General features: G+C 44.4%; 1 protein-coding gene across 1 annotated transcript; it reads left to right on the top strand.

Moving 5' to 3' along the window:
- The first annotated feature begins 5,993 nt into the window (after nt 1-5,993).
- LOC145354730 (cytochrome P450 2K4-like) lies at nt 5,994-23,502 on the top strand. Its single transcript, XM_080206184.1, has 9 exons — nt 5,994-6,232; nt 7,833-7,995; nt 9,065-9,214; nt 10,866-11,026; nt 11,630-11,803; nt 12,508-12,649; nt 20,215-20,402; nt 22,450-22,591; nt 23,324-23,502. The coding sequence occupies exons 1-9, from the start codon at nt 6,032-6,034 to the stop codon at nt 23,500-23,502; spliced, it is 1,500 nt and encodes a 499-aa protein (XP_080062310.1). The 5' UTR covers nt 5,994-6,031.
- The last annotated feature ends 3,118 nt before the right edge of the window (nt 23,503-26,620 follow it).

Raw genomic sequence — 26,620 nt, 5'->3', positions numbered from 1 at the left:
TTAGACCTTCCAAAATGATTAACTCACATTTGTCCAGATTAAACTCCATCTGCCATATCTGCGCCCCAAGTCTCCAACCGATCTATATCCTGCTGTATCCTCTGATGGTCCTCATCGCTATCCACAAATCCACCAAGTTTTGTATCGTCCGCAAACTTACTAATCAAACCAATTACATTTTCCTCCAAATCATTTATATAAATTACAAACAGTAAAAGTCCCAGCACTGATCCCTGAGAATGCCACTCGTCACAGCCCTCCATTCAGAAACGCACCCTTCCACGGCTCCCCTTGTCTTCTTTGACCGAGCCAGTTTTGTATTCGCCTTGCCAGCTCACCTTTGATCCCATGCGACTTCACCTTTTGCACCAGTCTGCCATGAGGATCCTTGTCAAAGGCCTTACTGAAGTCCATGTAAACAACATCCACTACCCTACCCTCATCAATCATCTTCGTCACTTCCTTGAAAAACTTGATCAAGTTCATGAGACACGACCTCCTGTTCACAAAACCATGTTGCCTCTCACGAATATATCCACTTACGTTCAAGTGGGAATAAATCCTGTCTTGAAGAATTCTCTCCAATAATTTCCTACTAATGATGTAAGGCTCACTAGCCTGTAATTATATGCATTATTCTTGTTACCCTTTTTAAACAAAGGAACAATATTGGCTATTCTCCAATCGACGGTGCAGAGGGACCTTGGGGTCCTTGTGCATGAGTCGCAAAAACCCAGCTTGCAGGTGCAGCAGGTGGTCAGGAAGGCGAATGGGATGCTGGCCTTCATAGCGAGGGGGATTGAATATAAAAGTAGGGAGGTCTTGCTGCAGCTGTATAGGGCATTGGTGAGGCCGCAGCTGGAGTACTGTGTGCAGTTTTGGGCGCCGCACCTGCGCAAAGATATTTTGGCCTTGGAGGGAGTGCAGAGGAGGTTTACTAGGCTGATACCGGAGTTGAGGGGGTTGAGCTATGAGGAGAGGCTGAATAAACTAGGCTTGTACTCGTTAGAGTTTAGAAGAATGAGGGGAGATCTCATTGAGACCTATAAGATGATGAATGGGATGGATAGGATAGAGGTGGAGAGACTCTTCCCGCTCAAAAAAGACAGTAGGACTAGGGGGCACAGCCTCAAGATAAAGGGGGGGCAGTTTAGAACGGAGTTGAGGAGGAACTTCTTCACTCAAAGGGTGGTGAATCTCTGGAATTCTCTGCCCTTTGAAGTGGTGGAGGCTACCTCACTAAATATTTTTAAGGCGCGGGTTGATGGGTTTTTGATAAGAGAGGGGATTAAGGGTTATGGGGAGAGGGCGAGAAAGTGGAACTGAGCCACGACAGATCAGCCATGATCTTATTGAATGGCGGGGCAGGCTCGAAGGGCTGGATAGCCTACTCCTGCTCCTATTTCTTATGTTCTTATGTTCTCTGGAACCTTCCCTGTCATGATGTGGGTATGCCGGCGTTGGACTGGCGTAAACACAGTAAAAAGTCTGACAACACCAGGTTTTAATAAATAGGTTGGACTAAAACCTGGTGTTGTCAGACTTTTTACTACCTTCCCTGTCGCCAGTGAAGATGCAAAGATTTCTCTCAAGGCCCCAGCAATTTTCTCCCTTGTCTCTCTCAGTATTCTGGGATATATCCCATCAGGCCCTGGGGACTTGACTACCTTAATGTTTCTCAAGAACCCCAATACCTCCTCCTTTTTGATCTCAACATGACTCAAACTGTCCACACATCCTTCCCCAGACTCATCATCCACCAAATCCTTCTCTTTGGTGAATACTGACACAAAGTATTCATTTAATACCTCGCCCATTTCCTCTGGCTCCACACATAGATCCCCTCCCTTGTCCTTGAGTGGGCCAACCCTTTCCCTGGCTATCCTCTTGTTCTTTACATATGTATAAAAAGCCTTGGGATTTTCCTTAATCCTGTTGGCTAATGTTTTCTCATGACCCCTTTTAGCCCTCCTTACTTCTTGCTTAAGTTTCTTTCTACTTTCCTTGTATTCCACACTTGCTTTGTGCGTTCTCAGCCTCCCAGCTATGACAAATACCTCCTTTTTCTCTTTGACTAGGCTCACAATATCTCTTGTTATCCAAGGTGCCCAAAATTTGCCATACTGATCCTTCATCCTTACAGGAATGTGCTTATGGATAAAGTATTAAATTCCCGTCCCCCTACTTGTAATCACATTCTCCTGTGAGACGTGCAGGAAACCAATCAAAATAAGGGGTCAGAGGAAAGCGGAGGATGGTCACTGATGAAACAGTCAAAGAAAGGACCCAACACAAAGCAACTTCTGCTGTGGATCCTGGGAGTGAGATGAATGACCTCCAGCAAGCACACATGCAATTATTGTTTTCTGATACATTAACTGATCCTGGAACAGAGGGGGCTGGAGAAACTCTTGAGCACTGATTGTTCAGATAACCACATCTCCTGAATGTTCATAGAGTCATAGAGATATAGGGAAACAGGCCAACTTGTCCATGTCGGCCAATTTTCCTAAACCGAAGTGGGTCCCGTTTGCCACCATTTGGCCCATATCCCTCTAAATCTTCTCTATCCATGTACCTGTCCAAATGTCTTTTAAATGTTTTAATTGTACCAGTCTCCACCACCTCCTCTGGCGGCTCATTCTATAGTTCCACCAAATGCTTTGTAAAAAAGTTGCCCCTCAGGCCCCTTTTAAATCTTTCCCCTCTCACCTTAAATTTATATCCTCTAGTTTTGTACTCCCCTATTCTGCAGAAAACATCTTAGCTATTCACCTTATCTATGTCCCTCATGATTTTATAAACCTCTATAAGGTCACTCCTCATCCTCCTACACTCCAGGGAAAAAAGATTCAAGTTTATTTATCACAGTCACAACTAGGCTTACATTAATACTGCAATGAAGTTACTGTGAAAAACCCCTGGTTGCCACACTGCGATTGTCGGGCACACTGAGGGAGAATTTGGTATGGCCAATGCGCCTAACCAGCATGTCTTTTCGACTATGGGATGAAACCAGAGAACTGCAGGAAACCCACACAGACATAGGAAGGCAGTGCAGACTCCACACAGACAGTGACCCAAGCTGAGAACTCAACCCAGGTCCCTGGTGTTGTGAAGCAGCAGTGCTAACCACTGTGCCACCCCAGTCCTGGCCTACCCACCCCTCCTTCTAATTCAAACCTTCCAGACCCAGCAACATTCTTGTCTATCTTTTTTGCACCCTTGCCTGTTTAGTAACATTGTCCCTTTAGCAGGCCGACAAGAATTATATGCAGTACTCCAAACGTGGCCTTACCGATATCTTGTACAGTTGTAACATAAACATTAATATTAATACTAATACTAACACATTCATCTCCTGAAAGCGAGGTACCAAGAAGCGAGTAGCTACTTGAAAGCATGCATTGGCTGGCGTGTCATTGAATGAAGTCAGGAGGAACATTCAGCTGACTGCATAGCAAGGTAACAAGAGATTCCAAGCCTCTCCCCTTGACATTCAATGGCATTACCGTTGCTGAATCTCCCACTATCAACATTCACCAGAAACTGAACTGGATCAGCTATATAAATATCACGGCTACAGGAGTAGGTCAGAGTCCTGGAATTCTGCAGCAAGCACCTCACCTCCTGACTCCTTAAAGCCTGTCTAACATCTACAAGGCACAATTGACTGTATGAATGTGATTTCAACAACAGAAGTGTGATGCCATCCAGGAAAAAGCAGGCCACTTGTTCGGCACCCTGTCCCCAAACATTTACTCCCTATGTTACTGATGTACAGTGGCAGCAATGTGTACCATCTACAAGATGCACTGCAGCAACTCACTAAGATTCCTTCAACAGCATCTTCCAAACCCACAATGTCTACCATCTGGAAGGAAATAAACAGCGGATACATGGGAATGCCACCACCTGCCTGTACCTCGCCAAGTCACTCACCATCCTGACTTGGAAATATATTGTCGTTCCTTCACTGTCACTGGGTCCAAATCCTGGAATTCCCTCCCTAACAGCGCTGTGCAGGTACCTAAACCGCATGGGCTACAGCAGTTCAAGAAGGTAACTCACCACCTGTAATAACTCCTCAGATTCCCTTTATTTACAAACTCAATTCCACTCCTAAAAGTGCTTCAGGTACAAAGTCAGAATCTGGAGTGTCAGTAGAATCTACAATGCAGAAAGAGGCCTTTTGGCTCATCAAGCCTGCACTGATAACAATCCCACCCATTGAATCTGCACCAACAACAGTCCCCGTTACCCCACTTATTTGCCCTGCTAATCTCCCTGACGTGAAGGGGCAATTTAGCTCGGCCAATCAACCTAACCTGCACATTATTGGAATGTGGGACGAAACCAGAGAACCCGAGGAGAACAACACAGACATGGGGAGAACTGCAGATTCCACACAGACTGTGAACTGAACTCAGGTCGTTGGCACCGTGAAGCAGCAGTGATAACCACTGTGCTACTGTGCCACCCTGACACTCTATATATATATATACATAATAATATACATCTATAGAGGTGAGACTCCCTCAATCAGGGAGCTCATATTCCAAGAGGCCAACCTGATGAGCCTCGTTGAGGTCATTACACCATCACCTTCTCAAATGTAATTAGAAATGGGTAATAAAGCTGGCCTAGCCGGTGAGACCCACATCCTATGAATTAATTTTAAAAAGTCCCGATGGCCGTGTCATATTGGCAACAGCTAACCAGCTAACCTGAATTTTTCATTTATATAATTGGGAAATTCTGGAAGAGCATCCAGGATCCTGTTGCAGATGCCAAAAATCAACACTGCTGACGAGGAAATCACTGTTACTCTTCCCTTTACCTTGTGGAACATGTATCAATCTCCCTGCCTGTTCCCTCAGTTGACCCTCCCCCAAGAAGACAGGTCTCATTCAGAGCAGCAATGTCAATTTAGAGTCATCATAGTTCACATGACATGACTGCAGTCCTTCTTTCTGGATGGTCATTCTTGAGATTGTCCATGAGTGTTTTATCATTCCAAGTGGAAATGTGACTACAAAAACGGTGATTCCACAGGGTGTGGTTCCCCAGCCTGGAGAAAGGAGGATGGCCTATTTTTAAGGTATCTTTTCTTGGCCCTTCTACATTAGGGCAGCATGGTGGCACGGTGGTTCGCACTGCTGCTTCACAGCTCCAGGGACCTGGGATCGACTCCCCACTTGGGTCACTGTCTGTGTGGAGTCTGCACGTTCTCCCCGCGTCTGCATGGATTTCCTCCGGGTGCTTAAGTTTTCTTTCACAGTCCAAAGACATGTGTGTAGGTCGTTTGGCATGCTAAATTGCTCCTGAGTGTACAAAAATGTGTAGGTTGGAGGGATTAGCAGGGTAAATATGTGGGGTAGGGATAAGACCTAGGTGGGATTGTTGTAGGTGCAGACTTGATGGGCAGGATGGCCTCCTTCTGCACTATAGCAGTCTATCCATTAGCAAAATATTGAATTGATTTCTATTCTAGGGAAATATTTGTCTCACTGTCTGGCAGCTGGCTGTGTGATTTCTGGGACTGCTCTTTGGCTCAGTTTTTGAGGAGAGGATTAATTTTTTGTGTCCTGGCTTTTCTATTGGTTCAAATGGCCTCCTTCTGCACTGTAGCAATTTGAAAAGTAATTGCACAGTCCCAGTTACAGTGGTACGTACTGTCGGTGCACACTCGATGGGCTGAAGGGCTGAGTCTATGAGGTTAGGGAAGGGAAACTAATGGGTGTTTATAGCCACCCTATTGACGTTTCATCACTGCTTGGGGGACGGCCTGTGTTGCATTCGGGACTGTTGAATGGTCAGAGTCAGGAGGAGGAATTATGTCCTGTCCTACCACTCCCCCTACCACTTACCATCTGATAAGATTTCAACAAGGGAAAGTCCAGTTAGCTACAGAACAACAACATAAAAGCTGTTTGTGTTAATCCATTTAGGAGCTCATTCGGGAAGTTGCTGAGATCTAATATAAACTGTGATAACTCCTGTTGGCCACATCGCCAGTTTAGATCCCAGAATGTCAATTCTAAGTGTATTCTCTTTGGATTCTGCCACTTTGGGGTTGTTTGCTGCTCTGACCATTATCCTTCTGGTGTATTTTAACACTGGGTCTAAATCTCGTGGAACCCTCAACTTCCCCCCGGGACCCCCTGCTCTCCCAGTGATTGGCAACCTGCACTTGTTGGATCTGAAGAAGCCAGATAAATCTTTGATGAAGGTAAGACAGAATCAGATACTTACAGTAAATCAGAAAGCTGTTCTGCTGTTTGCCGCCTCTGTTTAGTGCCTCAAGATGTTCATATTTGTGCTGAAGGCGCTATGTGAATGCAGGTTGTTGCCCTGAAAACAATCAGAGTGCCACCCTGACACTCCTCAAAATATATTACAGGCGGGACTCCCTCAATGAGTAATAAAACTGGCCTAGCCAGTGACACCCACACACTATGAATTAATGAAAAAAGTCCTGATGGCTGTGTCATATTGGCAACAGCTAACCAGCTAACCTGAATTTTTCATTTATATAATTGGGAAATTCTGGAAGAGCATCCAGGATCCTGTTGCGGATGCCAAAAATCAACACTGCTGACGAGGAGATCACTGTTACTCTTTCCTTTACCATGCGGAACATATATCCATCTCCCTGCCTATTCTCTCAGTTGACACTCCCCCAAGAAGACAGGTCTCATTCAGAGCAGCAATGTCAATTTAGAGTCATCATAGTTCACATGACATGATTGCATTCCTTCTTTCTGGATGGTCATTCTTGATTTCCCTCCCCCATCCCCCCTTAAAGTTTAAAATTTAAAGTTTGTTCATTAGTCACAAGTAAGCTTACATTAAAACTGCAGTGAAGTTACTGTGAAAATCCCCCAGTCTCCAAACTCTGGCGCCTGTTCAGAGTATACTGAGGGTCAGTTTAGCACAGTCAATGTCCCTAACCAGTCTTTTTGTTCTGTGGAAGGAAACCGGAGCACCCACATAGACATGGGGAGGATGTGCAAACTCCGCACAGGCAGTGACCCAGTGGCCGGACCCCATTCCTAATACAACATGTTGTTGAATGCTTGGTATCCTGCCTGCAACCATCTTAGATTCTTCATCTTTAAAAGGGCGGCACAGTGGCACAGTGGTTAGCACTGCTGTCTCACAGATCCAGGGACTTAGGTTCGATTCCCGGTTTGGATCACTGTATGTGGGTAGTCTGCACGTTCTCCCCGTGTCTGTGTGGGTTTCCTCGTGATGATCCGGTTTCCTGCCACCGTCCAAAAGATGTGCTGGTTGGTGCATTGGCCATGTTAAATTCTCCCTCAGTGTACCCGAACAGGCACTGGATTGTAGCGACTCGGGGATTTTCACAGTAATTTCAGTGCAGTGTTAATGTAAGCCTACTTGTGACAGTAATAAATGATAAAAAAAATTAACAAACAGTAACAATAATAAATTCCTCCTGTGCCAGTCAGCCATGGTCTCCACAGAGAACCATGATCTGAGTACTTGGGGCAAAAACCCTTAATCCCTTCTGCCACCTGACCAGACAAGAGCAGCAACTGTACAATATGAATTTGTCTGCAGTCTCACACTCAAATGAGCTGATACATGAATGATCTTTGCAGTTTTCCTAGTTGCAACCCTGTGGACTCAATATGTGAAGATCGTGGCTCACTGTGGTGAGTGCCAGTATCTGGTGCTGTGAGTGTCCTTATCAAGCTATGGTGCTTGCTTCCCTGCTGAAGATGTTACGATGTATTATTGAGAATAGGCATGTGATGTGAATAGTTGAATGAGCTGTTCATGGAAATGTATTCCTTTTGTTTAAGCTATCTGAGAAGTATGGGACAGTATTCAGCATCAAGCTAGGATTCACGGATGTAGTGGTGCTGACCGGCTATGAGACAGTGAATGATGCACTTGTCAAACATGCAGAGGAATTTGGTGGGAGAGCGCATGTCCCGTTATTTGAGGCAACTTCAAAGAGATGCGGTAATTCTCACCTTTAACTTCACTGTTTTAAAATCTGTCAGTTCAAATCTGGCTGCATCCTGTCTGGCTTCAAATAATTAATATTTTTCAAACTTTGGTAAGGGCTCACTTTATTAAACTTTAAAGTTTTGAACAACTTTGAAAGATTAAAAACTAACAAACCCTTTGAATATAATTGGCAAACATTTTCTGTAAGTTCTGTAAAACATTGCTGTGTTTAATTACACAAGCAATTAGTATAAACTACAAATTGGTTATGTTACTGCAGGAATGCTTAGGAAATTCATAACAACTTCATTGCAGTGTTAATGTAAACCCACTTGTGACACTCATAAAAAAGCTAAAAAAAAATTCATACAGCATCCTACTTTCCAGCTTCTTAACAGAGGTATTAATAGGTTAAGAATTTGAAGGGTTTGTTGTCACGGATGAGAACATAAGAACAGGACAATGTCATGAGGCATGATACCCTTGACTCTTACTTCTGTGACTGAACTTTCCAAACATGCTTTTGGCCCAGATTTTGTAACCTCTTTGGTTAACAGAAGTCTGCCATCTTAAATGTACATTAATAATTAACCCAGTTGCTATTTACGTTTGATGAATGAGGGAACAGCCTAGATGGGAAGGTGATAGTCTAGTGATATTATCACTGGACTTTAATTCAGCAACTCGGCTAACTTTCTGGGGAAAGTGCTGGAAAATCTCAGCAGGTCTGGCAGCATTGTTTGACAAAGGGTCATCTGGATGCAAAACGTCAGCTCTTTTCTCTCCTTACAGATGCTGCCAGACCTGCTGAGATCTTCCAGCATTTTCTCTTTGGGTTTCAGATTCAAGCACCCGCAGTAATTTCTCATAACTTTCTGGGGGTCTGGGTTGGTATGAACGCTATGCTTTGTCTGTATAACTCTAAAAACAATACTTCTCTCTGTATCCCAATATACGTGACATCCCTTTCTATTCTAATTAATTGACAGCTGATGAGATATTAACATAATAAGTGCTAAATGAAACATCTCTCTTCGTATTTGAAGTTTTAATGACTTCTTTCTGATGGATTTAATTGTAGGCATTGTTTTTAGTCATGGGGAGTCATGGAAACAAATGCGAAGGTTCACCTTAACCACCCTACGAGATTTTGGAATGGGCAGAAAAACCATTGAAGACAAAATAATTGAGGAAACTGAATTTCTGATAAAAATGTTTGATTCTTATAAAGGTGAGTTTGTGTGATGTAAAGAAACAGAATTCTCAATGTTTCTTTTCTCTGTGTGTTTCTAACTATTTGGAAATGAGATTGAGTTACAGAGAATCACAGAAGGCCCAGAACTTCTGAGAGTGACAATCACAGTCAGGTTGCTGCTCTGTCCCTTTTTCATTGACCTGGATTGGAAGCTGCGTACTTCTCACCTGATTTTCCCACTCGAGCCTGAAGGGAAAAGTGCAGCGTTCCGGATCCTGGGACTCTTCATTGCGGAGCAGCAGTATCCAGGGAAGTGAGGCCACCTGCCCTATTTTTAACAGCATTAGTTGTTGTACACCAGGTTGTCCTCGCCATTTTGATAGGAGAGAAGGTAAATCTGTAATGTGAGTGCACGAGGGGATAGAGAGGGCAGTAGTCACAGAGTTAGTAAGGGGGTCTGGTCGGGTGGGGTTAGTGCCATAGCTACCCAGGAGTTGCAGGCGACTGAATCTTCCTAACATTTAAAGAGATACCACTCTCCTGAAAGAATCAGAACAAAGTCTGCGATTTAAGTCAGGGTATCGGATGGTTCCCAGCGCAGGGTAATTAGACAATTAAACTTCCTGGGAACTTCCCATGCAGTGTTAGCATGCGGGAATCCAGGAATTGCAGAAGGAGGCCATCTGTCCCTTCGAGCCTGCACCGAAAACATTCCCATCCAGGCTCTATCCCTCTAACACCACATATTTGCCCTGCGAATCTTCCTGACGCGAAGGCCAATCAACCTAACCCACACATCTTTGGACAGTGGGAGGAAACTGGTGCACACAGAGGAAACCCAAACTGACACAGGGAGAATGTGCAAATTTCTCACAACAGTGACCTAAGGCTGGAATTGAACCTACGTCCCTGATGCTGTGAGACAGCAATGCTAACCACTGTACCGCCTTGCTGTCCCTCTGATATTCCTCACCACACCACCCAGGAGATTATAAATACTAGGCAAAACATTACAAAGAAGACATCCAGTCCATTGTGTCCCTGCAAGCTTTTTGCTGGAACAATCTCAAGGTAATTGTGCTGTGAGGCACAGTGGTTGGTACTGCTCCCTCACAGCACCAGGAACCCTGGCACGATTCCTGGCTTGGGTCACTGTCTGTGGGGACTTTGCACATTCTCCCCATGTCTGTGTGGGTTTCCTGCAGGTGCTCAGGTTTCCTCCCACAGTCCAGAGATGTGTGGGTTAGGTTGATTGGCCATGATAAATTGACACTAGTTTCAGCGAGATTAGCAGAGTAAGTATGTGGAGTTACGGGGATAGTGTGGGATTATTGTCAGTGCAGGCTTGATTCTATGATTCTAATTCCACTGACTGCTGTGTGTCTGTGACTCTGTATCTTCCCCCAAAATCAATCAATGAGATTCTCCCAGAATTGCTGTGACTAACTGGGGTTATAGTTTTCCAGTTGATTCAAGTCTCATTTCAGGATGTATTCTCCATTTCCTCAGCACAATTTGTATATCTAGGGGTGGATTAGAAAATTCTAGTCAGAGTCCCTGCTAACCCCTCTCTGTGTTCCTATAACAGCCTCGGGAACAATCCGTCCTCATTACCTGATGAGCAATGCAATTGTGATTTTGTTGTGAAGGATCGGCACTAGATTGCGTGTATGTGATTTCTTTGCAGGCCAACCTTTTAATCCAACCAGCAAACTGAATGCTGCAGCTGCCAACATAATTTGCTCGTTACTTTTTGGTGACAGATTTGATTATGAGGATGAAAGGTTTGTCGGAATGCTAAAGACAGTGAATGAAAACGTTCAACTTGCTGGATCCCTCATGATCCAGGTAAACCCTATCTTTCATCAGCAACAGAAATACATTCCAGAAAATAGCACATGTGGTCAGCAGCAGCTGAAAGGGATGGGGGGGTGGGATTTATAGTGAAGTCTCAAAAAGTCTGTGAGGTGCAATGTATTAGTTATGTGGAGGAGAAGCACACCTTAATAATTTACCAAAAGGCAGTTACACGCTCATTGTGTTCAAGCTAATTCAAGAACCTTAAAAGTTATGGAACCAAGACAAGTAAATAGTTTTGAATATAGAGATTAGCCAGGATCTAATTTAATGGGAGCATCAGGCTCGACTGAATGTATGGCCTCCTCCTGCTCCTGTGCTGTTAGTTAATAAGAAAGAGGAATGTTACAGCTCTGGGCTGTAAAGAAGCAGGTAGGTGATAATCAAAGAGATTCTTGTTAACATTTGTATCAAAGCTCTTTGTTCAGATGAACACTAATGAGTGCACAATCTGGACAAGTGAATGTGATAAATTTATAACATTTTAAAGATTTTTTCATTGCACTGTTCTAATTGTGGAACACGGGACGTGAGCAGGTTATTGGTTAACTTTGATATCAAGATAAATTCTGTCACTTCATTTTTATTCTATAGCTGTACAATGCATTTCCCTTCTTGGGATTCCTTCCTGGATCACACAAAAAATTCTTGTCCAATGCTAAGGAGAGTATTGCTTACTTGAAAACCCTCTTCAACAATTGCCATCAGAACCTGGATGAGAATGACCTGAGGAGTTTTATTGATGCATTCATGTTGCGACAACAACAGGTAGAAACACTACTTCCCCCTTAAGAAGTGCTGTAAATTCTGGTTATGATGTCTTGGGACTACAAAGGGAATTTTGTTCAATCCAGCCTGGCAGGATGGGCGGTAAATGTATGTTTCTGTGGCAAGTATCATTCATTTTTAAAAGAAGGAACCGGCATTTACATTCTGTCTTTTGTACCTCCAGGATGTCCCAAAGCATATTCAGTCAATGAGGCACTTTTCAAATGTCCTCATTGTTTGTGATGTGAATTCAACCAATATCAGGAAAACAGAATATCTGGTCAATCCCACATTGCTGTTTGTGGACATTTTCCCAGCTCAGATTGGCTGCTTGTTTCCTACAGTCACTACACTCAAAAGCAACGCTTTATTGGCTGTCAGGCACTTTGCAACATCCTCAAGTCATAAAAGCCAGAATAGAATTCTGAAGACAATGGGGAGAATCGCCCTGTTTTCCTTTGCAATACAACCATCTGAGAGAGCAGACAGAGCCTTTGTTTAACACCTGATCAAAAGTGACACCACTGAGGGTGCAGCGTTCCTTTGGTACTACACTGGAGCAAACCCATTGCTGCCTCTTATCCCTGGCCCCTTTTCTGTATTGCATTCCACAGTAATGTATAATTCAGGTTAATAATTCATCCATGCCACGCTCTAGTGGTTCCAATCCCAGATTTGAGTTCTTTTCGTGTTATCTCTTGTAGGAATCGGACAATCCTAATTCATACTTTAATGAAAACAACTTAATGTTGACCTTGGCCGACCTATTTGCTGCAGGGATGGAGACCACCTCGACCACAATTCGTTGGGGAATGCTTCTGATGATGAAATATCCAGAGATTCAGAGTAAGAAGCAGTCTGATTCCATTCTGGACCCATCCTGTTGTATCATTTTGTGTGCCTCATTCTCAGATTACCATGGGTGTGAATTTGAACTATTTTTCTACCCCTTTACAGAATGTGGGTGTCACTGCCTATTGCCAGCATTTATTGTGTGACCATGCTGTGCCTTTCAGAAATGTAATTTAATCAGGTTCCTTTGCAGTACATTTCTAACAGGCCCTGGAAATTGTTGACACCGTGATGTCTGTGACCGGTGTCCTTTATTGCTGCTGAGGCAACATAATTGATATCATGCTGATTTTAATCTGGACTAATGCAGTGTTCTGTGGTTTCATGGTCCTTTGGGGATTGCTGAGTGGAGCTTGATTTGGGGATGTGACTCTAGTGGGTCATTTGAATTATACCTGGATTGAAACTCCTTATGTTCACCCTAACACCAAAATCAAATGTAAAACTTAGGGCCTGGGCTAACTGCATAAAACACCTTGGAGTTTCTGACCTGTGTCTTAACAATTGCCCATCTCTAGTTTCCCTTCTGAAGGTGGTTGTGAACTACCTTCCTGAAGTGCATAAAGAAAGGAAGGAGAAACTATGGGCTAGCTGGGCTAGGGCTAAATATAAAAAAGGATAGTAAGAGTTTTTATAAATATATAAAAAGGATGAGGCTGGCTAGGGTGAACGTTGGACACTTAGAGGATGAGAGGGGGGACTTAGTGGTAGGGGATGAGGAAATGGCTGAGGCCTTGAATAACTTTTTTGCTTCGGTCTTCACGGAGGAGCATGTGAATAGTTTGTCGGGTGTTAGCAATGGAAAGATGGTAGGAGTGGAGGGCCTGAATGATATTATTGGTACTAGAGAGGCAGTGCTCGATAGACTGGAGGGACTGACTGTGGACAAGTCCCCAGGACCGGATGGAATGCATCCAAGGGTTCCGAAAGAAACGGCAGAGGTGATAGTGGATGCCTTGATGATTATTTTCCAAACCTTGCTGGATCCCGGGGAAGTGCCGGAAGATTGGCAAACAGCTAATGTTACGCTGTTGTTTAAGAAGGGTAGCAGGCAAAAGGCAGGGAATTATAGGCCGGTTAGTTTAACGTCTGTTGTAGGTAAAATGCTTGAATCCGTAATCAAGGAGAAAATAGAGAGGCATCTTGAGGAGAGTTGTTTGATAGAGCAGACGCAGCACGATTTCGTTAAGGGGAAGTCATGTCTGACGAATTTATTGGAATTCTATGAGGATGTGCCTAGTGCGGTGGATAGAGGAGAATCGGTGGATGTGGTGTTTCTTGATTTTCAGAAGGTGTTTGATAAGGTGCTGCACAAGAGGTTGTTACAGAAGGTTAGGGGGCATGGAGTTGGGGGTAGGGTGTTAGCATGGATAGGGGATTGGCTGTCAAATAGGAGGGAGAGAGTGGGGGTCAATGAGTGCTATTCGGATTGGCGGTTGGTGACTAGTGGAATGCCCCAGGGATCGGTGGTGGGGCCTCAGCTATTTACCATTTATATAGATGACCTGGAGGAGGGAACCGAGTGTATGGTGTCGAAATTTGCTGATGACACCAAGATTGGTGGAACGGCAAATTGCGTGGAGGGCGTGGAAAGTCTGCAGAAGGATCCAGATAGGCTGGGCGAATGGGCCAGGAACTGGCAAATGGAATTTAATGTTGGCAAGTGTGAAGTTGTCCACTTTGGTAGGAAGGACTACTACTTACAGGGCGAAAAACTGCAGCATGCTATGGTGCAGAGGGACCTCGGGGTCCTTGTGCATGTCGCAAAAACCCAGCCTGCAGGTGCAGCAGGTGGTCAGGAAGGCTAATGGGATGCTGGCCTTCCTAGCGAGGGGGATTGAGTATAAAAGTAGGGAGGTCTTGCTGCAGCTGTACAGGGCATTGGTGAGGCCGCAGCTGGAGTACTGTGTGCAGTTTTGGTCGCCGCACCTACGCAAGGATATTTTGGCCTTGGAGGGAGTGCAGAGGAGGTTCACTAGGCTGATACCGGAGTTGAGGGGGTTGAGCTATGAGGAGAGGCTGAATAAACTGGGCTTGTACTCGTTAGAGTTTAGAAGAATGAGGGGAGATCTCATTGAGACATATAAGATGATGAATGGGTTGGATAGGATAGAGGTGGAGAGGCTCTTCCCGCTCAGAAAGGACAGTAGGACTAGGGGACACAGCCTCAAGATAAAGGGGGGGCGGTTTAGAACGGAGTTGAGGAGGAACTTCTTCACTCAAAGGGTGGTGAATCTCTGGAATTCTCTGCCTGTTGAAGTGGTGGAGGCTGCCTCGCTAAATATATTTAAGACGCGGGTAGATAGGTTTTTGGTAGGCAAGGGGATTAAGGGTTATGGGGAGAAGGCGGGAAAGTGGAACTGAGCCATTTCAGATCAGCCATGACCTTATTGAATGGCGGGGCAGGCTCGAAGGGCTAGATGGCCTACTCCTGCTCCTATTTCTTATGTTCTTATGTTTATGTTCTTATGTTCCTGAAGCACTGCAGATTCTGTGATATCGGTATACCCACAGTACTACTGGGGAGAGAGTTCCCGGATTTTGACCCACTGACAGTGAAATAAAAACAAAGTATTTCCAAGTCAGGACAGTGAAAAGGAGAACTGCTAGGTGGTGGTGTTACCATGTATCTGCTGGCTTTGCCCTTCTAGATGGTATTGATCGTGAGTTTGGAAACTGCTGCCTGAGGAACATTGGTCAGTTCCTGTAGTGCATCTTGTAGATTGTACACACTGCTAGCACTGTTCATTGGAGGTGGATGGAGTGAATGTGGAAGGGGTGCCAATCATAGAACCATAGAAAATTACAGCTCAGAAACAGGCCTTTTGGCCCTTCTTGTCTGTGCCGAACCATTTTTTGCCTAGTCCCACTGACCTGCACTTGAACCATTTCCCTCCACACCCGTCTCATCCATGAACCCGTCCAAGTTTTTCTTAAATGTTAAAAGTGACCCTGCATTTACCACTTTATCCAGCAGCTCATTCCACACTCCCACCACTATTTGCATGGAGAAGCCCCCGCTAATATTCCTTTCAAACTTTTCTCCTTTCGCCCTTAACCCATGCCCTCTGTTTTTTTTTTCTCCCCTAGCCTCAGTGGAAAAAGCCTGCTTGCATTCATTCTACCTATACCCATCAAAATCTTATACACCTCTATCAAATCTCCCCTCATTCTTCTACGCTCCAGGGAATAAAGTCCTAACTTATTCAATCTCTCTCTGTAACTCAGCTTCTCAAGTCCCGGCAACACCCTCGTGAACCTTCTCTGCACTCTTTCAGCCTTATTTACATCCTTCCTGTAACTAGGTGACCAAAACTGTACACAATACTCTAAATTCGGCCAATGCCTTATATAACCTTACCATAACACTCCAACTTTTATACTCGATATTCCGATTTATAAAGGCCAATGTACCAAAAGCACTCTTTACGACCCTATCTGCCTGTGACGTCACTTTTACGGAATTCTGTACCTGTATTCCCAGATCCCTCTGTTCAACTGCACTCTTCAAAGTCCTACCATTTAGCCTGTGCTTTCTACTTTGGCTTGTCCTTCCAAAATGCATTACCTCACACTTGTCTGCGTTAAATTCCAATTGCCATTTTTCAGCCCATTTTTCTAGTTGATCTAAGTCCCTCTGCAAGCTTTGAAAACCTTCCTCACTGTCCACTACACCTCCAAGATTTGTATCATCAGCAAATTTGCTGATCCAATTTACCACATTATCATCCAGATCATTGATATAGATGACAAACAACAACGGACCCAACACCAATCCCTGCAGCACTCCACTAGTCACAGGCCTCCACTCAGAGAAGCAATCCTCCACCACCACTCTCTGGCTTCTTCCATTCAGTCAGTGTCTAAGCCAATTTACAGCCTCTCCATCTGTACCTAGAGACTGAACCTACTTAACTAACCTCCCATGAGGGACCTTGTCAAAGGCCTTGCTGAAATCCAAGGAGACAACATCCACTGCCTTTCCTTCATCCACTTTCCTGGTAACCTCCTCGAAAAACTCTATTAGATTGGTCAATCATGACCTACCACGCACAAAGTGATGCTGACTCTCCCTAATAACTTCCTATCTATCCAAATATTTGTAGATCCTATCCCTTATCACACTTTCCAATAACATTCCAACCACAGACGTCAAACTTACTGGCCTGTAATTTCCTGGATTTGTTTTGGAACCTTTTTTAAACAACGGAACAACATGAGCCACTCTCCAATCATCCGGCATCTCCCCTGTGAATATTAACATTTTAAATATGTCTGCCAGGGCCCCTGAAAGTTCAACACTAGCCTCCCTCAAGGCCCGTGGGAATATCTTGTCCAGTCCTGGGAATTTATCCACTCTGATTTGCCTCAAGACAGCCAGCGCCTCCTCCTCTTTAATCTGTAAAGGTTCCATGACCTCCCTACCTGTTTGCCCAATTTCCGTAGACTCCATGCCCGTTTCCTCAGTAAATATGGATGCAAAAAAACCCATTTAGTATCTCCCCCATCTCTTTTGGTTCCATACACAGTCTACCACTCTGGTCTTCAAGAGGACCAATTTTATCCCTCACTATCCTTTTGCTCCTAACATACCTGTAGAAGCTCTTTGGATTTTCCTTCACTCTGTCTTCCAAAGCAACCTCATGCTTTCTTTTAGCCCTCCTGATTTCCCTCTTAAGTAGCTTCTTGCATTTTTTATACTCCTTGAGCACCTGATCTGTTCCTTGTTGCCTGTACGTTACATACAACTCTCTCTTCCTCTTAATCAGTGTTACAATCTTCCTCGAGAACCAAGGTTCCTTATCCCTATTTATTTTGCCTTTAATCCTGACAGGAACATACAAACTCTGCACTCTCAAAATTTCTCCTTTGAAGGCCTCCCACTTTCCATTCACATCCTTACCAGAGAACAGCCTGTGCCAATCCACACTTCCCAGATCCCTTCTCATTTCATCAAATTTGGCCTTTTTCCAGTTCAGAACTTCAACCTGAGGACCAGATCTATCCTTATCTATGATCAGGTTGAAACTAATGGCATTATGATCACTGGATCCAAAGTGCTCCCTCACACTCACAACCATCACCTGCCCTAACTCATTTCCCAATAGGAGATCCAGTATGGCATCCTCTCTAGTTGGCATCTCAATATACTGATGTAGAAAATTCTCCTGAACACATTTAACAAATTCTACCCTGTCTAAACCTTTAACAGTATGCGAGTCCCAATCTATATGTGGAGAATTAAAATCCCCTAGTATCACAACTTTCTGTTTCTTGCAGTTGTCAGCTATCTCTGCTGATTTGCTCCTCCAATTCTCGCTGACTATTGCGTGGTCTATAATACAACCCCATTTATGTGGTCATACTCTTCCTGTTTCACAGCTCCACCCACAGGGCCTCTGTGGACAAGCTCCCTAATCTATCCTGCCTGAGTACCACTGTAACATTTTCCCTGACCAACAATGCCACCCCCCCACCTTTTATCCCTCCGCCTCTATCACGCCTGAAACATTGGAACCCTGGAACATTGAGCTGCCAGTCCTGCCCTCCTGTGGCCAAGTTTCACTAATGGCTATAATGTCATATTTCCACGGGTCAATCCACACCTTCAGCTCATCTGCCTTCCCCACAATACTCCTGGCATTGAAATAGACACGCCTCAAAAGATTATTTCCGCCACACTCAACCCTTCCGTTTGTGATTTTGCTTGAACTAACTTGTCTTTTTACCCCTGCTCCACTATCTGCTCTGGCACTCTGGTTCCCACCCCCCCTGCAAATCTAGTTTAAACGCTCCCCAATAACACTAGCAAACCTCCCTGCAAGTATATTGGTCCCCTTGTAGTTCAGGTGTAACCTGTCTCTCTTGTACAGGTCCCACCTGCCCCAGAAGAGGTCCCAATGATCCAAGAATCGGAAACGCTGCCCCCTACACCAGTTCCTCAGCCAAGTGTTCATCCGCCCAAGCATCCTACTCTTACCCTCACTGGCATGTGGTACAGGTAGCAATCCTGAGATAAGTACCTTCGGGGTCCTGCTTTTCAACTTCCTTCCAAGCTCTCTATACTCTCTCTTTAGGACCTCCTCACTACTCCTACCTACGTCATTGGTACCGATGTGTACCACGACATCGGGCTGACCACCTTCCCACTTTAGAACGCTGTGCATGCGATCAGAGACATCCCTGACCTTGGCACCCGGGAGGCAACAAACCATGCGGGAGTCTCTATCCCAACCACAGAACCTCCTGTCCGTGCCTCTGACCATTGTGCCCCCTATCACTATACCGCTCTCTTCTTCCTCCCAACCTTATGCACTGCAGAACCAGACTCAGTATCAGAGTTCTGGCTGTCGCAACTTCTCCCAGGTAAAGTATACCCCACAACAGTATCCAATTCAGTATACCTGTTATGGAGGGGAATGGCCACAGGGAAACCCTGCTCTGCCTGTCCTTTCACATTTCCATTTCCCCTCCTCACAGTAACCCAATTTCCTGCGCTCTGCTGCTTGGGTATAACTACCTTCCGAAAGCTACTGTCTATATACTTCTCATTGTCCCGAATTAGACGGAGGTCATCAAGCTCCTTCTCCAGTTCCCTAACACGCTTTGCTAGCAGCTGCAGCTGGATGCATCTTTTGCAGGTGTTGTCATCAGGAATGCCGGAGGTCTCCCTGATCTCCCACATCCTGCAAGAGGAGCATTCCAACGTCTTGCCAGGCATTTTTTTCTGGGGAAAGAAACAAGAATAAACTTTCCGAAAAGGAAAAAAAAACTCTCGCCTCTGCTTGTTCCCGCTGAAGCCCTTTTTAAGCCAAAGCCCTTCAGCCTTCACACTTCTCCCTCTCACTCTGCTGCCCGCTCTTTATACCTCCCGCTCATCACTGGCTGACATCAGTCGCCTGCACAGTCTTGAGAGAAAAAAATTAAGCTACCTGCTCTCGCTCCAAGCCTCTTTTTTAGGTTAGAGGAGGAGGGAGGGGGGGAGACCCTAGAAGTCTAGAGTCTCGGGTTTCCTCTCTGTTCAAATTTATTGGGACAAAAAATCAAGCGTGCTTTTTTCTTTCTCATTTAGTGTCAAGCTTCTTGGGTGCTGTTGAAGCTGCACTCATCCAGGCAAATGGAGAGAATTCCATCTCACTCCTGACTTGTGCCTTGTAGATGATGAACTAGTTTTGGGGAAACAGGAGGTTAATTACTTGATGTAGGATCCCTGGCCTCTGACCTGTTTACATTGCCATAGTATTTATACGGATATTCCAGTTTCTGGTCAGTGCAAAGCCCCAGGACGTTGATAGTGGAGAATTCAGTGATGGTAATGCCATTGAAATTTGAGTGTTGATGGTTGGATTCTCTCTTGCTGGACATGGTCAATGCCTGGCACATGTGTGGCACGAATGTTACTTTCTACTTGTCAGTCCAATACTGGATATTGTCAAAGGCAGTGATTCAGCTCTTTTGTACCTGTTTGAACCAAGGCTGTAATGAGATCAGGAGCTGTCTTGCCTGAATAAATCCAGAACCATACTTTCAATCACTTTCAAGATGTGCTTGTCTTGCAGAAAAGGTTCACGAGGAAATTATCAGAGTTATTGGACCTGACCGATCTCCCAGAACTCAGGATCGGAAAAGTTTGCCATACACTGACGCAGTGATCCACGAAATCCAGAGGTTTGGTGACATTGTGCCCCTAAACATCCCACACGAAACCACAGTGGACACAAACTTCAAAGGATTCTTCATTCCAAAGGTACTCTAGAGAAGCTATGGCCACAACTGGAGCCTGACATTCTGACACTTAATGGAGATCCTGGGGAGGAAATGAGCTCTCAAGTTTGCATCTAAGTACACTTTGCACCTTTGTGCCTCAGTGGTGAGCTGTCATTACCAAAGTTGTTGGAGGAAGAGCAGAGGAGTGGAAATAAGTAGAAACTCAATCATAGAGCTGGCACGGAAAGGATGGTGCAAAAAGCCCCATTGTGTGTTGTATTATTTGAGATTATTTTAAGCTGTAAATGAGTAGGAGAACTGGGAAAATAAATTGGAAACATATGAGTTCACAACCAAAACTTTCATTGCACACCTTTTACTGTAGAATTTGAATTTCCCAAGGAAATATTCAGGAGTAAATGGAGCGGCGGTCTCTGTATTGGAGCAGTGGTCTCAGTACTGGAATGGTAGCCTCTGTGCTGAAGTGGTGGTCTCTTTACTGGGGTCTTGATCTCTGTACTGGAGTGGTGATCTCTGTACTGGAGTGGTGGTCTCTGTACTGGAGCGGTGGTCTCTGTACTGGAGTGGTGGTCTCTGTGCTGGAGCGGTGGTCTCTGTACTAGAGCGGTGGTCTCTGTACTGGAGCGGTAGTCTCTGTACTGGAGTGGTAGTCTCTGTACTGGAGTGGTGGTCTCTGTGCTGAAGTGGCGGTTTCTTTACTGGGGTCTTGATCTCTTTATTGGAGTGTTGGCCTCTGTCCTGGAGTGGCTGACTCTGTACTGGAACGGTGGTCTGTGTACGGCAGTGGTGGTCTCTGTACTGGAGCGGTGGTCTCTGTATTAGAGTGTTGGTCTCTGTGCTGGAGCGGTGATCTCTGTGCTGGAACGGTGGTCTTTCTCCCGGAGTAGTGGTCCCTTTACTGGGGTCTTGATCTCTTTACCGGAGTGGTGGTCTTTGTACTGGAGTGGTGGTCTCTTTACTGGGGTCTTGATCTTTTTCCTGGCAGTGGTCTCTGTACTGGAGCGGTGGTCTCCATACTGGACCGGTGGTGTTTGTCCTGGAGTGGTGGTCTGTGTACTGGCGTGGTGGTCTCTGTACTGGAGCAGTGGTCTCTGTGCTAAGGCCCTGCAATTTGATTTGACAGAGGTGAACACGCACCCAACTATGCCATGGCTAGCACAGACGTATGGTCAGAGATGAGAGAGGGATGTGGCAGGTGGAGGAAATAAGATTGGGAAACCCAGAGTTTGGGCCCAGACAGCTGAAAGTTTAACCTCTTGTTGGTGCAATGAGTAAAACTGGGGCCGGCTAAGGGACTTAAATTGGAATGGAAATTCTATGTTTATCTCACACTGACGTGACTGATTACCAAAGGTATAAATATTTTCAGCAACACCTTTTAGTAGAAAAATATAAGCATCATAAAGAAATGTGTTTTAATGTCACTGACAACCAGTATGCAGGTACAGCAGTTAATAAAGAAAGCAAATGGAATGTTGACATTTCTAGCTAAAAGAATGGAATATAAAGGTGAGGAAGGATTGTTGTAACTATGGAGTATTGTGCATAGTTTTGGTCTCCTTTTTTGAGGAAAGAAGTAGTTGCATTGGGAGGCAGTTCAGAGGAGGTTCACTAGATTGATTCCAGAGGTGAGGGATTTGTTGTATGAAGAGGGATTGAACAGTTTACTGTCTGGAATTTAGAAGAATGGGGAGAGATCAAATTGAAGTATGAAAGATGATAAAAGGAATAGATGTGAAGTGGATGCTGCCACTAGTGGGACATCCTAGGATGAGAGGTGAGAGTCTTAGGATCAGGGGAAGCAAATTTCAAACAGAGTTGAGGAGAAACTAATTCTCCCAGCATGTTGTGAATCTGTGAAATTCGCTACCCAAAAGTGTGATGGATGTTGGGACAGTAAATAAATTTAAGGAGGATTGAGACAGATTTTTAATTGGTAATGAGTTGACAGGTTTTGGGGAGCAGGCAGGAAACTGGGAATGAGGAGCTTATCAGCCATGATCAAATGGCGGAGCAGATTCGATGGGCTGAATGGTGTAATTCTGCTTATGAACTTATATTTCCAGGGAACCCATGTGATTCCATTGCTGTCCTCTGTGCTGTATGATAAAACCCAATGGGAAAAACCAAATGAATTCAACCCGTCTCACTTTCTGGACGCTGAGGGCAAGTTTGTGAAGAGAGACGCCTTCATGCCTTTCTCCGCAGGTAGCGCAACATATGACTTTTTTGGACTTTGTATTGGTGGAAACATTCTCTCCCCTTTGCTGGGGAAAGTAACATTTAGGAAATGCAGCATTAAGGGAATTCCATAACTATTATCTTTTTCTTGCGGTTGTGTGGGAAGTTGGTGTCTTTTTTCCAAAAGTGCCTAAACCTACTTATCTCCACAATGGTGAGACTGGCTAAGGAAGCTTGAACTGGGAATTAATGGAACACTCATTTATTAAAACTGCACCTTCACAATTTCAAAGCGTCATAACTTTCAGCATGTCAATGTCTTTGAAAAATAGTCACTATTGAAATGGAGGGAAACACTGCCAGCAATTCACAAATAATGTCAGATTGCACCTCAGTCTAGTGTTTGATCTGAAACATGGTCCCTCTGAAAGGGGCACTCTCAGTGATGCACCCAGAACACCATCCTGGATTTTGTGCTCAAGTCTCTGGAGTGGAGCTTGGAGGCCCTTTTTCTCAGAGACTCTGAATCATTTAATTTTGTTCTGAGCCTGAGATACAGAGGCCACAACGACAAATACTTCAACCCGTTGAGATTTTATTTAGTGATATTCAATAAGAGAATGAAACTGCACTTGTTAAACCTCAGTTCCTGTACTGCTGTATAAACTGCGATGTCCCATTTGCTGTTTTAAAATTCATTCCAAATATCTTTGTTTCTTTGAGCAGCATCGTTGACAATTCTGCAATTTTTTTCTGTAGGTCGTAGGGCCTGCGCAGGTGAGACCCTGGCGAAGATGGAACTGTTCCTGTTCTTTACAACTCTGGTCCAAAAATTCAAGTTTCAAGTTCCACCAGATGTCAGTGAACTGGGGCTTGAGTCGAGTGTGGGTGTAACTTCATTCCCTAAGTATCCGTATGTGTGTGCAGTCCGTCGCTGATTTACACAACGATTTTCCTGTTATCTTCTGTAATCACTTCTAGAAATATGTGGGGATTTTTTTACACAGTGTCTGTAATGTTTGTCATTGGGCTGTGATATGCGGGTGAAGTTTATGGTGCGTCTCCAACACACCCTGTCATTAATGCACAAACAGGGCAGAAGGTTCAGGGTGTTGAGAGATACACCATGAGTTGTCAGGTACCAGAACTTGCTGGGTGGGTTTTCCTGCCAAGCCAACAGTCCCATTTACATCACACAAATGATATCTCACCATTAACCTCCCGATTCCATTAAGAACTTAAGAACATAAGAACATAAGAAATAGGAGCAGGAGTAGGCCAACTAGCCCTTCGAGCCTGCCCCACCATTCAATAAGATCATGGCTGATCTGTCATGGCTCAGTTCCACATTCCCGCCCTGTCCCCATAACCCTTAATCCCCTCTCTCAACAAAAACCCATCAACACGCGTCTTAAAAATATTTAGCGAGGCAGCCTCCACCACTTCAACGGGCAGAGAATTCCAGAGATTCACCACCCTTTGAGTGAAGAAGTTCCTCCTCAACTCTATTCTCAACCGCCCCCCCTTTATCTTGAGGCTATGCCCCCTAGTCCTACTATCCTTTCTGAGCGGGAAGAGTCTCTCCACCTCTATCCTATCCATCCCATTCATCATCTTATACGTCTCAATGAGACGTATAAACTTCCTGAGTTTGCTTCTTAATCACCCGTTGACTGCACTGAAGGAAGTATCTGCTCAAACTTAATCTGGAGAGCGAGTGGGTTTCATCTAAGCAACAGGGTGTTTTTCAGTAAATTGTGGTGGGATTCCATTTTATTCATAGTGCATTTGCTAATTATGAGTGATGGTTGTGTGCCAGTTTTAGTGAAATTATTTAGTGAAACTCGCCCCTCTCCGTTATAAACATTGTTACTATTTTATTACACCAATCATTTAGGATCACTCAGCCTCTTCCACCCCCAGCTGCTCCTTTGTTTAATACACATTAGTGTGCAGTCATTTCACTGTTCTACAAAAGCCATGTGAATGGGAAGATCAGCGAATACATTCCTGGAAGCTTCATCATTTGACCTCTCACCTCCAGCTGCTCTGACCGTATGAAGCTTCCATTGGTCGTCCAACACGCCTGTTCCCACTGTGCCCAGCCAATGAGTGGACTCCAACCACTTTATTGAATGCAAGCCGTTTATCCCCATCATATATCTGATAAGTGGTTCAAAGAATGAAAAAGCAATGCATAATTTTTGATGCCCCAATAATTATTCTCTCGGTTGGTCCGAGCAATGTTCTGAAAATTAAATTTGAATCCCCGGCGACACGAGAGTAATGCTAGAATAGAGCAACGATAGAAACGAAGGTGACCATTTGACCCATTGAGTCCATGTTGTCTTTTTGTAAATCTAGCAACTCAGTCCCATTCTGTCCCTATATTCCTGTTGGTCTGGAAGTGAATTTCCCTGAAGTTCCCATCCATTTTCCTTTTCAAACCATTGATCGTCTCTGCTTTGATCATCCTTTTAGACAGAGAATTTCAGCTCTTTCCTGCTTCTGTGTAAAGATGTTCTTTATCACCCTGAATCTAAACTTTTGTTCACCTGTCCTTTACTCATCAGCTGATGGGAACAGTTTTCCCTTGACTATCTTATCTAACCTAAGATTGTCTGTTCAACAGAGACAGAAGAGAAGTTTGAAGACAGCATGGAAGTTAAAGAGAGCACATTAATTAGTAAAGGCAGTGTCAGTAATCATAGTGCCCGACAGATCAGCCAGAAGCAAGACAGAGAGCAAGGGAAATCCAGATTAAACTGAATTTATTTTCATTCAAGGAGGCTGATGGGCAAGGCAGATGAACTCAGGGCATTGATGGGTATGTGGGACTGGGATATTATAGGAATTACTGAAACATGGCAAAGGGAGGAACAGGACTGGCAGCTTAATGTTCCAAGGTACAGATGCTGCAGGAAAGATAGAACAGAAGGTAAGACAGGAGGGGGAGTTGCACTTTTGATTAGGGAAAGCATCACGGCCATACCGAGAGAAGATATATCCGAGGGTTTGGCCACTGAGTCTATATGGGTAGAAATGAGAATTAAGAGGACGGAAATCACATTGATAGGGTTGTACTATAGGCCCCCAAGTAATCAGTGAGAAATGGAGGAGCAAATATGTAAGGAGGTTACAGATAGCACCAAGAAATATAGGGTTTCAAAAGTCAGAGATTTGAATTTTCCCAACATTTACTGGGAAACCATAGTATTAGACGATTGGCTGGAGAGAAATTTGTTGAGTGTATTGAGGAGGAATTTCTCATTCAGTATGTGGATGGCCTGACTAGTGAGGGGGCAAAATTTGACCTCCTCTTGGGAAATAAGGAAGGGTGAGTGACAGAAGTGTTGGTGAGGGATCACTTTGGGACCAGTGACCATAATTCTATTAGTTTTAAGGTAGCTGTGGAGAATGACACCAAGATTGGTGACAGAGAGGACAGTGAGGAAGGTTATCTCCAATTGCAGCAGAGTCTTGATCAATTGGGCCAGTGGGCTGATGAATGACTGATAGGGTTTAATTTAGACAAATGCGAGGTAATGCATTTTGGTAGATTGAACCAGGGCAGAACTTACTCAGTTAATGGTGGGGCGTTGGGGAGAGTTACAGAACAAAGAGATCTCGGGGTACATGTTCATAGCTCCTTGAAAGTGGAGTCACAGGTGGACAGAGTGGTGAGGAAGGTATTCGGCATGCTTGGTTTCATCAGGCAGAACATTGAATACAGGATTTGGGACATCTTGTTGAAGTTGTACAAGACAATGGTAAAGCCACCCTTGGAATACTGTGTGCAATTCTGGTCACCCTATTATAGAAAGGATTTTATTAAACTAGAAAGAGTGCAGAAAAGATTTACTAGGATGCTACCAGGACTTGATGGATTGAATTATAAGGAGAGGCTGAATAACTGGGACTTTTTTCTCTAGAGCATAGGAGGCTGAGGTGTGACCTTATAGAGGTCTATCAATATCTTTTCCCAAAGGTAGGGGAGTCTAAAACTAAAGGTCATAGGTTTAAGGTGAGAGGGGAGAGATACAAAAGTGTCCATAG

Source organism: Carcharhinus amblyrhynchos, chromosome 18, assembly GCF_965287045.1.
Source record: "Carcharhinus amblyrhynchos chromosome 18, sCarAmb.v2.hapA, whole genome shotgun sequence".
Classification (NCBI taxonomy): Eukaryota; Metazoa; Chordata; class Chondrichthyes; order Carcharhiniformes; family Carcharhinidae; genus Carcharhinus; species Carcharhinus amblyrhynchos.
The sequence above is the reverse complement of the archived record's forward strand: the minus strand, read 5'-3'. Positions and strand labels throughout refer to the sequence as shown.